Here is a 14,905-nt window from a genome sequence, read left to right on the forward strand (position 1 = left end):
AATTAACTTCAAAATATAGGCACAATTTCTGAAGCTTTCAACGAAATATTGACAAATACATAAAGCTTTATGGTAATAATCCTCCAAAAATTATGACTTTGTTGGTACAGAACTTAAGTTTTATGTTGCATTTATGAACTAAAAAAGGTAAATTTTTACCAGAAACATCTATGAAAAGATTAATCAAACACTTCCTATGCACACTGCCACACCATGTTGACTTTTGAGATCAAATGACTCACACATAACTTCAAAATTCACCCACATTCTTTGAAGCTTTCAAAAGAAAAAGGCTAATAACAACTATACAAAAGAAGGGCTGGAGTGTGGACGGCTGTAAGCATGCGATATATTTAACCAGTGGACCACTGGACATGTTAGTTTAACCCTAAATGGGAAAAAAAATAATGTTACTTTAACCCTAAATGGGAACAAAAAATAAGGCTGATGCGGAACTCAATATCAGGGTTAGCAACAGCATGTTTAACCAGTGGACCACTTGACATTTATGTTTGTGGGTTCATCCATAATTTATTTATGGGTTCCTTTTGAGTTTTCTATATAGGTTTTCACTAAGAATTACAAACTAAATGGGTTCCTGGGAACCCGGTGTTTGAACGCAGATCTGCCCCTGCCTGTTCATAGCCCTCCACACCAACTAATATAAGAATAAACATAAAATGCATCAAAAAGGTAGCTGGGTGCCATCTAATTTCTTTTCACACCCACCACCAACCCAAGTATCTTCTATAATATCCTTGAATGGTTATAAATAAATAACAATAAGCCTAATGAAAATACATATGTTGTACCCTGTGAAGAAAACGTAAGAGTGATATATAGCTTTCAGATTATAGGTCATATAAAAAAATGGAAGCAGGAAGCGCTGGTTTCATACAAGAAGCTTTGAGGGGTATTCTGAAGTGTTTAGGGTTGGAGGGTGGTGGAGGAAAAGCTGTTACTGGCGGTGAAGAGGTTGTGAACAACCCTCCACCGTCACCATCACTTGATCCGACGCCTTACGAACCCCTACCGGCCGCTGCAGCAGATGATACAACGACCATCGTTGATGTTCTTTCTTCAACTGTAAGTAGTGTTTATTCACGTTCTTTTTTGTTACATATCTAGGTTAAAGATATAATGTGGTTGCTTTTGCTGGATTTACTTACTGTGTGTGTTTGTTTGTTTGCTTGTTTTAATTCACCAAATTATGTAATAAAATCCATCAAGATTTTACAGTTATATAATTGAAATCTAAATCATATGCATTAGAGATGTTTACACATTTTGCTAAAAAAAATAGTAAGATTTTATTTTCTATTTTTTTTAATTCATGTTTTCTGTGTGACTTGAACTCAAGACAACCCCTCACAAATTCATGTGTTTTAAAAGTTTTGTCTTTATCAATAAATAACTACCATATATACACAAATAAACACACAAGCAAGATCGACCAGATGAGCCAAGCTAATTATCAAGTACTGGTGAGTCTTGATGTTTCTAATAATTTGGGGTTAGCTGACTTTACTCTGAAATCTTCAACTTGAAAATTAAACAAGTCTTATAATATATTATACCAATATACAACAAAAAAAAAAAAAAAAGTATACACAAGAAACTTTATCAGAATGACGTATATACAATCAGCTCGAATGTATATACGAGGATGGTAGCTCGAACTGAATTACCAGCAAACTGTTAACTAGGTTGTATTACAAAGTACCATATACATACTCTAGACCAACTTCTATAAAAATTCTTAAAATTTGATTTTATTTAACATTTTATTATAGTATTATTAAATAAAAATTCTTAAATTTTGATTTTATTTAACATTTTATTATAGTATTAATTTTCTTTATTAGTCATGTGTTTTTCTTGAGCACACTAATATATGGTTTTTAGTGTTTTACCCATAGCGTGCGTTACGGCGACAACGTCACGTTTGTAACTTCGTAATATGTGATACGATAATGACATTAATGTGTGGCGTCCATGCATGAAATGGCGCATTTATTACTTTGTTACACATATTACGCTAGTGACATTAGTGTGATTAGACATAGATAAAAAGAATATAATATGTCGTACGTTATGCTGTAAAGTCGCAAAAGTAATTTAGAAAAAATATTAAAGTGTTGGAGAAGATAAGGTGTAAAGTTATTAAGTAGAAATAAATTAAAAATAAAAGTTGTTAAATAAGAAAAAAATTGAGACCATAGTCTTTAAGATATATATAATATTTGTATCAATCTTGATTTCCTTGCCTCATCTTATAAAAAGAAACAATTAAAACATAATAAAAGTTACCATTGGACTAGAATAAAAAAGAAATTACAAACTATAAATAAAAAGAAGGGTTACTGGATTTTATTATACCTGACTATTGGTCATTGGCCGCTGTCATCCTCAACTAACACTTTGACGCCAGACACCGCTAGTTTAACATTTAGTGTGTTCTGGCACCATGCTGTTAACTAAGCACTAACTCAGTTAGGTTTTCTGCCTACGTGTCAACCTCTTTCCTACGTGGATATGATTAAATGTAGGGGTGTTCATCGAATCGAATATCGAATTTTTGAATTATTCGAATCGAATTGTTCGAATAATTTTTATTTCTCCTTGAATTCGTATTCGATTCGAATTCGATTAAAACCTATCGAATTCGAATCGAATTCGTATTCGAATAAAAAACCCAATTCGTATTCGATTCGTATTCGATTAAAATTTCGAATTCGAATAAATTCGATTTAATTCAGATTCTTTAAAACACGTAAATAACTATAAAAATGAAACATAAATTTTAAACCAGCCATAAAACACGATATCACATTAAAAAGTTTCAAATAAAATACCACAAGTCTAAAATTCAAAACGAGAAGCCAGGAATAATCACTCCACATTATAAGTTAATATTTTTATGTTTAGAAATCTATTGATAGATTTGTTAATTAGGTTTTACTTATGGGTCATGTAATGGGTTTGTTAATGGGTAATTTTAATACTTGGAAAAAATTTAGAAAAAAATTTATAGTATAGCTTAATAAAAGTTATATATTTATTATATATAAAAATAATAAATAAAAGGTGTAATTTTTATTCGAATTTCGAATCGAATCGAATTTGAAATTATAAATTCGTATTCGATTCGTATTCGATTTACTTGACTCGAATTGAATCGAATTCGAATTTGAATTCTTATAATCGAAACGAATTCTTGATAATCGAATCGAATTTAAACGAATTTCGAATTTTTCGAATTCGAAACGAATTCTGAACACCCCTAATTAAATGGTACCATTTCCTACGTGAAAATAATTACGTGGCACAAGGTCCCTTTAAAAGGTTGGTATGTCCCTTCAAAACCTCACCTCCTGCCATCACCTCCACTAACCGCCTGCCACAATCACCTTCACCAACCACCACCACCTCCACCAACCACCACCATCTTCGAAAGTACCACAACCATCATCTCTCTCTAACATTCTCTTTATATACCATCACCTTCACCAACCAGTAGCCACCACTAGCTCCACCACCAGAAACCACCACTACCCCACCCAACAGCCATCACCACGACCACCGCATTGTTGATAACCTGGAGAATGCTCCAAAGTAACTGCTCATTTTGTTCTTCAACCAAACCAAAACATTCACCAACGCCGATTGGTGATAACCTGGTGAATGCTCTGAAGAATGTCGTGCGATCACCGGCAGAATCGTCCGCGCAGGGTGGCGGCGGATTACGACAAAGTTACGGTAGGTTTCGTCGGACGGAGGGGAGCTGGTCATCGGAAGAAAGTTCATATGTGTCGTAGACGGATGATAATGATCAAACGACATCGCTTTCGTGGAATTTGAAAACGTTTGTGTTGTTGTTGAGATCTCGTTGTTGTTGCGGTAGTGTGAGGTGAGAGAGAAGTCGGAAGGTTGGAGAAGAGGATAGAAATGGTGACGGTGAATGAGATACGGCAGAGAAACTACCCGAGATGGTAGTGGATTTAGTCATGATGGAGAGCCGTCAGTGGGTTGACCAACAGAGTGGATTTAGTCATGGAAGAGATGATGCCGGGGACGGTAGTTGATTTTAGGTTATGCTTGTTTTTATGGTTGCCGGTGAGATTTTGGGTTTTGGTGAGGGTGATTGTGGCAGGAGCAGGTGATGGTGATGGTGGAGGTGGTGTTAAAGAGAGAGAGAGGGGGGAGGGGGTTATATTTTTCTTTTAATATTTTAATCAGATTTTTTTTAATAATAAATACAGATTTAAAAAAATTACACCTCACCGCAACACGTATGATAAAACTGTCACATCATCTTGTCACGTCAGACAAAAATGTTGTAACACCCCAATCGCGTAATACAACATCTCGCGACGAAAATATCGGGGAGTCACGTTACAAATTGCTCACAACAACTGGTACTAATTTTCTTTCATTATTGTTAACATTGTTTTACAATACAAAGAATACATGAAATTGTCTTTTGTTTAAGGAAGTCTAAGGCCCGGATGCGTTCCTATGTCTAGCATGCTTGAATAATCAAGACCTGAAACATATGTGCAAAAGACGTCAACAAAGAATATTGGTGAATACATAGGTTTTGTTAGCCAAATTAATGGCAAAAGTTTTAGTATTGCAATACTTTGACAACTACGAGAGTAGTCAATAGAAAATGGACTCTTTGAAGCCAAGGAATGGCAAAAAGGTTTAGCATTGCAATACTATATTGTAAGACCTGTGACAAAAGAGTTTTGCATATGGCAATATGATTATTACTAGGTAATTTTTATGCCATTGAAAATTGTACTTTGGTCTTTGTTACAACATTGAAATCGGTCATAAACTTGTGTGAGTACTATTAGAAATCAAATCAGTGATTTATAATAATACTTTGGATATCCTTCTAAGAATCTAACATATGAAAATATGGAAGATTCTACAAGGATTTGGATAGTGAACATTTGAATCAACTAAACACGAAAATCCTAAAGTGATTTGGATAACGCTACAAGGGTAATACAATAAGAACACTTATAAGGTAAGTACCAGCGGCATATCCACCATATTCTTATGGTATTACACTCATTTCGTTATCTAAATCACTACTAATCACATAAACACATAATCATCAACTTGGTCATCAACTTGTACACACGCATTAAAGTACACAAAGAATCCAATCAAGGACTTCAATTTAGTACTTTAAACATCCCACAAGAATCTAACTATGAAGATAGATGGATACTATAAGGATCCGGTTTGGTCATAGTAAATCATAACATATGCATTAAACTACATAAAGAATCCAAACAAGGACTTCAATTTAGCACTTTAAACATCCCACAAGAATCTAACTACGAAGATAGATAGATGCTATAAGGATTTGGTTCAATCTCATTGAATCATAATATACGCATTAAAGCACACAAAGAATCCAACCAAGGACTTCAATTTAGCACTTTAAACATCCTACAAGAATCAATCTATGAAGATAGATAGATGCTATAAGGATTTGGTTTGGTCTCAGTGAATCATAACATACGCATTAAAGTACGCAAAGAATCCAATCAAGGACTTCAATTTAGCACTTTAAACATCCCACAAGAATCAATCTATGAAGATAGATAGATGCTATAAGGATTTGGTTTGGTCACATTGGATCATTGAATCACAAAATCCTAAATCCTAATGGTGATTCGGATAACTCCACGAAGGGTAATACAATAAGCACACTTATATATAGAAAGTACCAGTGGCGTATCCACCATGTCCTTATTGTATTACTCTAGTTTCATTATCTAAATCACCAACAATGTCTACACATAAACAATAATCATCAGCGTGTAAAGAACCTCTTAGAAATCTCACTATGAAGATAGAAAGATTTAAGACTGTACTTTAAATATCCTACAAGATTCTAACTATGAAGATAGATAGATCCTATAAGGATTTGGTTCGTGTTCTCAATCGCTGTGTTTTGCATAATAGGAATAATACACAAAAAGCACTTAGTAAACACATATATGCCATACATTTGAGAAAAATTGATTACACATATGAATCACCCCAAAACATTTGAAAACGTAAAAGTGGGGAACTATGTACTCACTTGGGATTGCGTATAGGTCTTGTTCAAAGGATTAAACAAAGCTCAAAGGATCAAGAGTTCAAGTGTTGACGTGGTTCCTAGTGTATAGGATAGCTACATGTTAGTGTGTCGAAACTTGAAAACGGGAGATCGGATAGAATGAGGTATATAAACCAAACAAGATTTGGAACTTGCATAACATGGTTCATGATACCATACATTCTAATTTGGAAGTGTTTCAAAGTGTTTTGACTTGTTACGGCTCGCTAAAGTGGTTTACGCCACTTTAACGGGTCGTAAATGTAACTATGGGTTCCGATGGTTAAATACGTCCTATGACGAGTCAAATATGTCAAAATAAGATTATTGAAGTTGTATAATTAGTTTAGATGTCAAAATAATGTTCTTATATGTTTAAAACTTATTTATGCGCAAAAAGGGTATTTTCGGCATTTTATAGAATATATAATCGACTCGTCATTTGACTAACCAAACGATATGACCATAAGGTATAACCTTAGTACGTTATTCCCTAAAATACTATGGTCACAATAAAGGTCTTGGTTAGATCCTAAAGTTGACCAAACGGGTCGGATTCGAAAGTCTAAGCGGTAGTGGAATCGCTCGACTAACGACTAAGGAAATAAGCGCTAAACTAGAAACGACGAGTTAGACTTGTTGGAACATGTCTAATTATGTTTATAAAACTGATTTGGTGTCAAAACTTTAAGTTTTAAAACCCGAAAACCATTTCGTCGTAAAATGCACTTATGCGCATCTTTGACTTTTAATAAACAAAACTTTGACTCGTCGCTTCGCCTAATAAACGTGGTAATCAGAAGGTGCAATCGCAAGGGATTATAACCTTCGTGATTACGATCACATTGCAAAGTTCAACTGAACTTTACTTGACCAATTAAGGTCAGAATTGAAAGTCAAATAGAAAGTCAAATTGTTTGACTTTTAGTTCATACTAGCCTATAAATGAAGAACACTGAAATGGAACACTTACTAGTGATCCAAGGAGAAGTCTTCAACTCTAGGAAGCTCCCAAAATAATCAGGAACCTCCAATGTGGAAGATAGAAGAGGAAGATGGAAATGAGCAAAGAAAACAAGTGAATTTGATGGGTATTTATAGTGTTTAGGAAGTGATTGATCAGATCATTCCAAGTGTCCCAACATGTGTCTTGATTAGAGGATGGGACATGTCAATTGAGGGTTAATTATTAGAAATTTCGAGTACTTGGGCTCCAAGGCTTCAAGCATGAAGCTGCCAGGTAGTTGCCAAATAATTATGAGTTAGGCACCCCTTATGGACCGTAAGGGGGGCCCTTATACGGTCCGCAAGGCAAGGGGCAGGGGCAGAAAATTTCATTAATTGGCAGATTTGGCCCCTAGACTTGTTTCGTCACGCTTTGTCACTTTTAACCTAATTTTTAGGTTGTATAAAGGTGTTAAAGCATATGTAACTTGGTTTTTGTCCGGAAATGTCGTGGATGTCGATTCGTTCGGTTGTACGGTTACGCATTTTGCAAAAATACGTAAAACACTTTAACAATCACGAAAATGATCGAAATTACGCAACGATTGACATTTTTGCATCCTCGTCAATAATATACAAGATTTTATTGAATACAAAACTATTTGGATTTGTATACGTGATCCGTATTAAAAAATACGAGAATTGGCAGACTTTCGCAGTTTGTTAGAAATAGTCCCTGAACTTGTTTAAAAGTATTTTTGTCATTTCTATCCCTTCAAGACTTATTTCTAAGTTATGTAAAGGGTATTTAGGGTATGTGTAGCTTATGTCTTGATCCCGGTGTGTACGTTACGTTAAACGGATTACGTTTAAGTATCGGTTAATGAATTGGTTCCAAAAGAAAAAGTTTTTGAAAGCCCGGAATTTTGCACAAGGGTTACAGTCTCCCCTACTTTAGGGAATTTCGTCCCGAAATTCATTCCCAGGAGACCGTGGGTATGTTTGGAATGATTAAAAGATAAACAAAGCTTTAGTATGCAAAGATGCGGAGCATCATTTGGTGTTGGAAATTTTGAGGATTCTAAGTGTGAATAGGGATATTCAAAGTATCTCAAGGTATTCAAACCTTTAGAACTTATGAATCTAAAAAGTGTCATTGAGTGTATAATATTTTTTTTGTATGGCACTATGTTATACTAAGCTCTTAGTGTAAATCCTAAGCAAACAAAGGGGTGTACATTCAAGCCTGGCCATACGTACACGGTTTCTAACGTTCCACGAGATACATCCCATGTACCATGAGCATCTCATGCATAGGAGATGGGTCAACATATCTATGACATCAAGTTCATCACCTTTAACACCATAATATACTCCCCGTCGGCTCGATTAGAGTTAATGAATGTACTCAGTGTGGATAGTGCATTCAATACATTATAACAAATAATCACATAATCATATAGAGGTCCAAGATAACATAAAATCTTCAAGTGATCTGAGTAACGTTCTGATGAATAACACAATAAGAACACTTATATATAGGAAGTACCAGCGGCGTATACACCATGTTCTTATTGCATCATACCTGTCTCGTTACCTAATCACTCTAGATTTTATGCCACCATACTTAACAAGGCTTACTATGATTCTCATGCGTCAAACCTCATAATTATGTGTGCACCCATAATTATTTGTTTCGTCGCATGGTCCACATAGCTCATCTTGTTAAGTGGGGGAAACAAATAATAAGGTCGAAGTAACATCTATATCAAATAGCACAACATCTATTGAACCAAAACGTGTTTCATACTACAGGCTCAAAAGCCAGAAGCAAAGGCCTGAATCAAAAACCTCAAAACAAAAATCCAACCGTATCACAATTCACACACCTGATTCATATTATGAACATGATGAGAAGCTTAAACAAAGAAACAATGATAATTGTTTACCATCACCAAGTAGAAAAAAAAATATGATATAAATAATGACAGATCATCATTAAATTAAAGACTATGATATGTACTTGTGTGGCTGCGTGCCTGCGTAAACCTTTCTTGTATCTAACAGCCCAGATCGTTTCCAGTTCATAAGTCAAGTGTTATCTAATCTGCACCAGAAAGCAAGAAAAGTTGAGCAATATTTAAACAACCAGATAACTAAGATTATATTACAGAAAATAAGTCCACATTTTAAATACAACTGCAACTTATATGGTTAGTTCTATATTCCGGATTTTGTAGTAATGATACAGCTAGAAGCAACCCCGGATTTGCAAACATCAAGCGCAATAGATGTCAAGTTAGGAGGTAGTATGTTGAAGTCGGACCTTTCCAGTTATGTCATACGATTTCTCATCACTTAACCTATTTCCCTTTAACTATAATTGTAAATCTGACATGTTTTGGAGAACCATAAAACAAAGTTTTGTGCAAGTAGTCAAGTTTGGATTCTACAAAAACAAAAAAAATCTTGGACTTTAATATTTTATATAGTTACTTACCAATGACCGGTACAAAAGAACAGACATGATGCTAAAAGGCTTAACTATATAACAGAAAAAGAATAGCTAGCTAACATGCCAGTTGACACCATTCATATAATCCTGGTCCAGACCTCTCAACCTTGATATCAGTCAGCCTACATAAGAGTAAAAAACGACTATATTTCATTTCCAAAAAAAACATTTATGAAGACAAAACCAAGAGTAAACAACAAAGCAACTTCTAAAAGATCAAAAAAATATATAAAGTCAAAGAATCAGTAGATAATCGGTTCTAGGTTGTGTGGTATCCGCTTGACAATTGCAAATCGTTCCTCGATCCCGGGTAAAAACTCATTTTACATATAAACTATACAAAAACAATTAACTTAAAGTGTATGTAAGAAAACAAAATAGTAATAAACCTAATAACGATAGTAAGAGTTCTACTTGTTTCTGTAGTTTTTAGGATGTTTTAGTAACACATAGTAGGCATCCTCTAATGCTGACTGCTGAAATTCAACAAACAATAAAAAAAAACATAATCAAAAGCATCAACGAAAACTAAAACCACTAAGCATTTAAAGCCAAAATTTTTGGTTTGTCATACAACCCCAACTGGCAATGCATTAATCTAATTGACGTACCTAGTGTGGAACCTATTCAGAGGGATTCTTCAATCGTGGATGTCAGGGAAGAACATCTGAGGGCTAATTCGAAAACTTAAAAGAATATGTAAAGACGAATTTAAAGATTTGAAGAATAAATGGCATCGTTTAATGTATGAGTCGCCTGGGAACATTTATGCGCTATTCCAGAATTCATTTAACCGGAAAAGAAAAGAAAGTAAAAGTAAAAGTAAAAGGAAGAAAGACTCTAAATAGATGGGCATCAGTATTTTGTGGATTAATTTAGGGTAAATAAGGATTTATGAATGAAACCTTTCACATGCCATCTTAAAATGTGTGTAAATTACTTTTGTGTTCATCCTTCCTCCTTAATAATGTATAATGTATTATAGATACTTACATATCTAAACTGAAAAACGTGTTATAATCAGGTTGACAATACTACAATGACAATAATGGACATTAACAATCTTCGAGCTCAAAGTAATTTTACTCTGGTTACTATAGACGAGATAACCGACACGGGTGGTGGCACAACTGAGGAAGCCCATTATGTTGAGCTACTCAACAGTGGTCAACCTAATATAAACCTTCTTGCTACTAGTCTAATTAGTAGCGGGGGTGGTGGTGAAACACATTAAGAAATCATCTAAACGGTAATGAAGGCGTAGATAATCATGTATGCATGATTCTCGTGGTGATGTAATCAGTTATTTCTATGTATGTATGGAGGTCAATTGAACTTGGTGTTAGACAATCCGGTTGGTACTTTAATCAGCTATTGCTATTTTTACGTATTATGTCAAAGTTTTGTGATGTCACTTTTTATGTGTCTATGATATGTTTATGTGCATGCATTTTGATCTTTTGGCTAGAACCCCATTTGGTATTTAATACAGGTGGCAGAAGTGGTGGGTTTGGCAGGTCTGGGTCATAGGTTAGGATAGATATGAGTTAGAATGGGTTTGTTAAGAAAAATGTTAGAATGGGTCTGGGTTAAAATAGGTTTATTAAGAAAAAGCTAATTATGAGTTTGGTTCAATATTGATTTCGATCGTTATAGGCTAAAAAATAAAAAATATTAAAAAATAATGAAATTAAAAAAACTAAAATATTTTTTTTAGTTTAAAAAATTTTAAAAAATTAAAATTTAAAAATTTTTAAAAAATCAAAATCGAACATAATTTAAAAAAATTAAAAATTTGAAAAACAAAATTTTAAAATCAAAAAGTTTAATTTTTTTAAAAAAATCAAAGAAATTTAAAAATTAAATATAAAATTAAAAAAAATCAAAAAATAATTAAAAATTAAAAAATTAAAAAATTGGAAATCTGGCTTTGAAATTATTGTTGTTGACTTTTAGTATAAAATTTAATTAACTATATGTTTATTTTTTAATATAAACTTTTAGTTTTGAATCCACAAATAATATTCCGTATCATTAAATTATGAATAGCTAATTAATCTTTTTTATTTCTAAATAATAACTATAAATCATACAACAAATTAATCACAAACAAAAACTATTGTCAACAATATATATCAATGACAATACCTAGAGTACACTTAAATTATTTATGTGATCAAACTATTTATTTAAAGAAGGAAAAAGGAAATGAGGTTCAAGAGTGACCAATGTTAAAGATATGTCTTTAAATGTAAAAAAAATAAGTTTTTGATTTTTTTTTACTTTTTTAATCTTTTTAAAACTTTTTTAATTTTTTTTATTTTTTGATTTTTATATTTCTTACCTTTCAAAATTTTAAACATTGTTAATTGTTTTATTTATGATTTTTTTAAATTTCATAAAAAAATATTTGTAAATATTTTTTATTTTTATGATTTTGAAAACTTTTTTAAATGTTATTTATTTTAAAATTTTTTATTTTTAACATATTTTAATTTTTTAATATTTTAAAATTTTTGAATTTTTTATTTTTTGTACACAAGTATGAAGTATGTGACTTTATTTGATTCTCTTTTAGGATTACTTAGATATGTTTGGTTAAGACTTAATAACCATCCTAGCCTGTTACTAATTTTAAATGAAAATTTTAAAACTGATCCTAACCCATAACTAATTTTAAATGGAAATTTTAAAACCTATCTTGACTTATCCTTGCTTATTTCTTAGGCCAACTTGTTTCATTTCTAAGATAACCAAAAATAAGAGTAAACTGCCATTTTGATCTCCGAGGTTTGTTCACTTTTGTCACTTTAATTCAAAACTCAAACCTTTTAATTCTGGGTCCTTGTGGTTTCACTTTTATTGTCATTTTGTTCCAAAAATCAAATCACATGTTATTTGTCTAATAAAATCTGGTTATTTTGTCTTTTTCTTCAGAGGCAAAATGGTCTATCTAAATTTATTATAACATATTATTAATTAAATTAATTATATTAAATCCCTTTACCCTCATAAATTCATAAATGGTTAGATCTCATCTTCCCCATCTTCTCCCACACCAAACCCAAATCCCTAATTCAACTTTACTACCATCTGGATAAGTCTGCCAAGAAGGTATCAACTCTATAATGTAATCGCTGACACATAGAAGCCATTCGATTTCTCTTTGCCACGTTGATTTCTTTTTGGGGCATAGAGGTTCTAGCCTCCATATTTGTCCAAAATGTGTGGCTGAAATTTCAAGAAATTTACAAAATCCAAACAAAATTAGAGAAGTTGTAATTTGCTACTGGATTTGCTATTATTTTTTTATTGAATTGTTCATATTTTGACTTACCACAGAGATTTGTAATCGCATTCGAGATAGCCAAGGCTGTATAAACGCCATTCCCACAACCGGACGTATCTTCTCCAAGCAACAATTTTGAGAATCTTTCTTTCATTATCTCAATCTCTATCCAAAACCGATTGTCGTTCAGACGGTTGCGGTTGCAGGGAAAGAAGATGAATTAGGGATAAGGGTTTGGTGCAGAGAGAAGATGGGGAAGATGATATCTGAGAGTAAAGAGATTTAATATAATTAATTTAATTAATAATATGTTATAATAAATTTAGATGGACTATTTTACCCCTGAAGAAAAAGACAAAATAATTATATTTTATTTGCCAAATAACAGTTGATTTGATTTTTGGATCAAAATGGCAATAAAAGTGAAACCACGGAGATTCAGAATTAAAAAGTTTGAGTTTTAAACTAAAATGACAAAAGTGATCAAACCTCAGCAACTAAAATGGTAGTTTACTCTCAAAAATAATCCAAATGAGTTTTTGTTGCCAAGCCTAGTATTTAATGTGTAACACCTTAGGCAAATATTACATCGTTTTGTCATGTTCTGACCTTTAGAGATATATTAGGCCATAAAATGGTTGGACTCAAATATGACCAATGTGTTTTTGACGCACGGTTGTGGGTGAGTTGAGAACTTTACAGTTAAGAGGAGTTATTTGGGAGTATTACCAGAATGGGTGAGGAGGTCTCTGATATTGTCTAAAATATATATATTTATTATCCTATATTATGAATAGTTTTTGAGACATTTTTAGTATTTTTAGGCTTTTATTTGGTTTGTTGGTATTGGTACATGTCCTGAGATGAAATGGAGTGAAAACTAGCCAGAATGAGCTTAAACGAATAACGGGAGTTTGGAAAAATTCATAGTGACATCAATAAAGATCTCAACAAAAGACAAAGAATTTTGTTGACCACGAAGTTAATATTGACAAAACAAAAGCTTTGTTGCCCAATTATAACTGTTATACCACCGTCTCTATTTCTTTATTTTGTTGGGCTGTTAGAGATCGTTGAACAGGCCCAATCAAATTTATTGTAATCCACCTTCGTGGCCCAGTATAATGATTTTTTGTTTGGACCCCACTACCAATTGCATGGTAGTTAATTTATGAAGGAAACCTACTTCCATATATATTTTGTTTTGGGAGGAGATAATCAGGAGAGAAGGATATATATTATTTTTTAGGGAGGACGCAAAGAGTTAGTTTCTCAGTTTGATTATTTGTGTTAGTCGAACTCATGAACATGATTTAATATTTGTATGAGATTTGTTTCTTTTTTTTTTTTTTTTTACTATGGTTCTTGGCTAAATTTTGTTATCGGTTTTGGAATTTAGCTTGCGGATTTAATAATGAAGTAGACACTTTTGTTTCCATGATCTTTTGTACAAGCGTATTTAATCTAGTTCATTGAATGATTATTATCCCTCATGCCCCTTGTTGAATGTCTTTCATATAATAGTTGCATGCTAAGTCATTTACTGTGTGTTCTTAACTATTGGATATTTAGCTAGACTTAGAGAACCATAGGGGTATATTGTAATTTAAATAGGGTTAAGTGTTCTTCCAATCTCGATAGCTGTGAGGTGAGAGGTTGTCGGTTTGTCTTAAGTTTTAGATTGCTAGGGTTAGAGCCTTTATGAGAAGATCTTCCTAGTTTACCTTTCATTCCTTGCTTACCGAGTCTGATTAGGATTCCATAGCTACTTGTGACTTTCACGCTGTGATGTAGATTATCTTTGAAGGTACTTCTTTATTAGAGTAGGAAAGCCCGTGAAAAAGTCCACTAAATCGGTAGTATAACGGCTTTTAGGTTTCCATAGGTTTCTTCTCGAGAAGGGTCGAGAGTCCTTTAGGTCATCCTTTAAGTTTAATATCTCAAGATCCTGGTTCCACAACAGTTCCACAACCAATAGAAAATGTCATTCATGTGTAACAGTCTGACCTAGGTAGCGTTCTTCCCATCA

At 33.0% G+C, this 14,905-nt stretch overlaps 2 protein-coding genes across 3 annotated transcripts; one reads left to right on the forward strand and one right to left on the reverse strand.

Annotated features, from left to right (window-relative positions):
• Positions 1 to 647: 647 nt before the first annotated feature.
• LOC110917526 lies at positions 648 to 13,027 on the forward strand. 2 transcript variants are annotated; one of them, XM_022162068.2, is made up of 2 exons: positions 648 to 1,086; positions 12,930 to 13,027. In XM_022162068.2, the coding sequence occupies exons 1-2, from the start codon at positions 871 to 873 to the stop codon at positions 12,966 to 12,968; spliced, it is 255 nt and encodes an 84-aa protein (XP_022017760.1). In that variant the 5' UTR covers positions 648 to 870; the 3' UTR covers positions 12,969 to 13,027. The 2 variants fall into 2 exon arrangements, with proteins under 2 accessions (XP_022017760.1, XP_022017754.1); XM_022162062.2 differs by lacking the exon at positions 12,930 to 13,027 and adding an exon at positions 10,612 to 10,980 and having other exon boundaries at positions 666 to 1,086.
• Positions 12,214 to 13,054, reverse strand: LOC110917541 (rop guanine nucleotide exchange factor 7-like). Its single transcript, XM_022162073.2, has 2 exons — positions 12,925 to 13,054; positions 12,214 to 12,818 (listed from the first exon to the last, which is right to left on the reverse strand). The coding sequence occupies exons 1-2, from the start codon at positions 13,028 to 13,030 to the stop codon at positions 12,622 to 12,624; spliced, it is 303 nt and encodes a 100-aa protein (XP_022017765.1). The 5' UTR covers positions 13,031 to 13,054; the 3' UTR covers positions 12,214 to 12,621.
• Positions 13,055 to 14,905: the final 1,851 nt, after the last annotated feature.

This window comes from Helianthus annuus, chromosome 2 (assembly GCF_002127325.2).
Source record: "Helianthus annuus cultivar XRQ/B chromosome 2, HanXRQr2.0-SUNRISE, whole genome shotgun sequence".
Taxonomy (NCBI): Eukaryota; Viridiplantae; Streptophyta; class Magnoliopsida; order Asterales; family Asteraceae; genus Helianthus; species Helianthus annuus.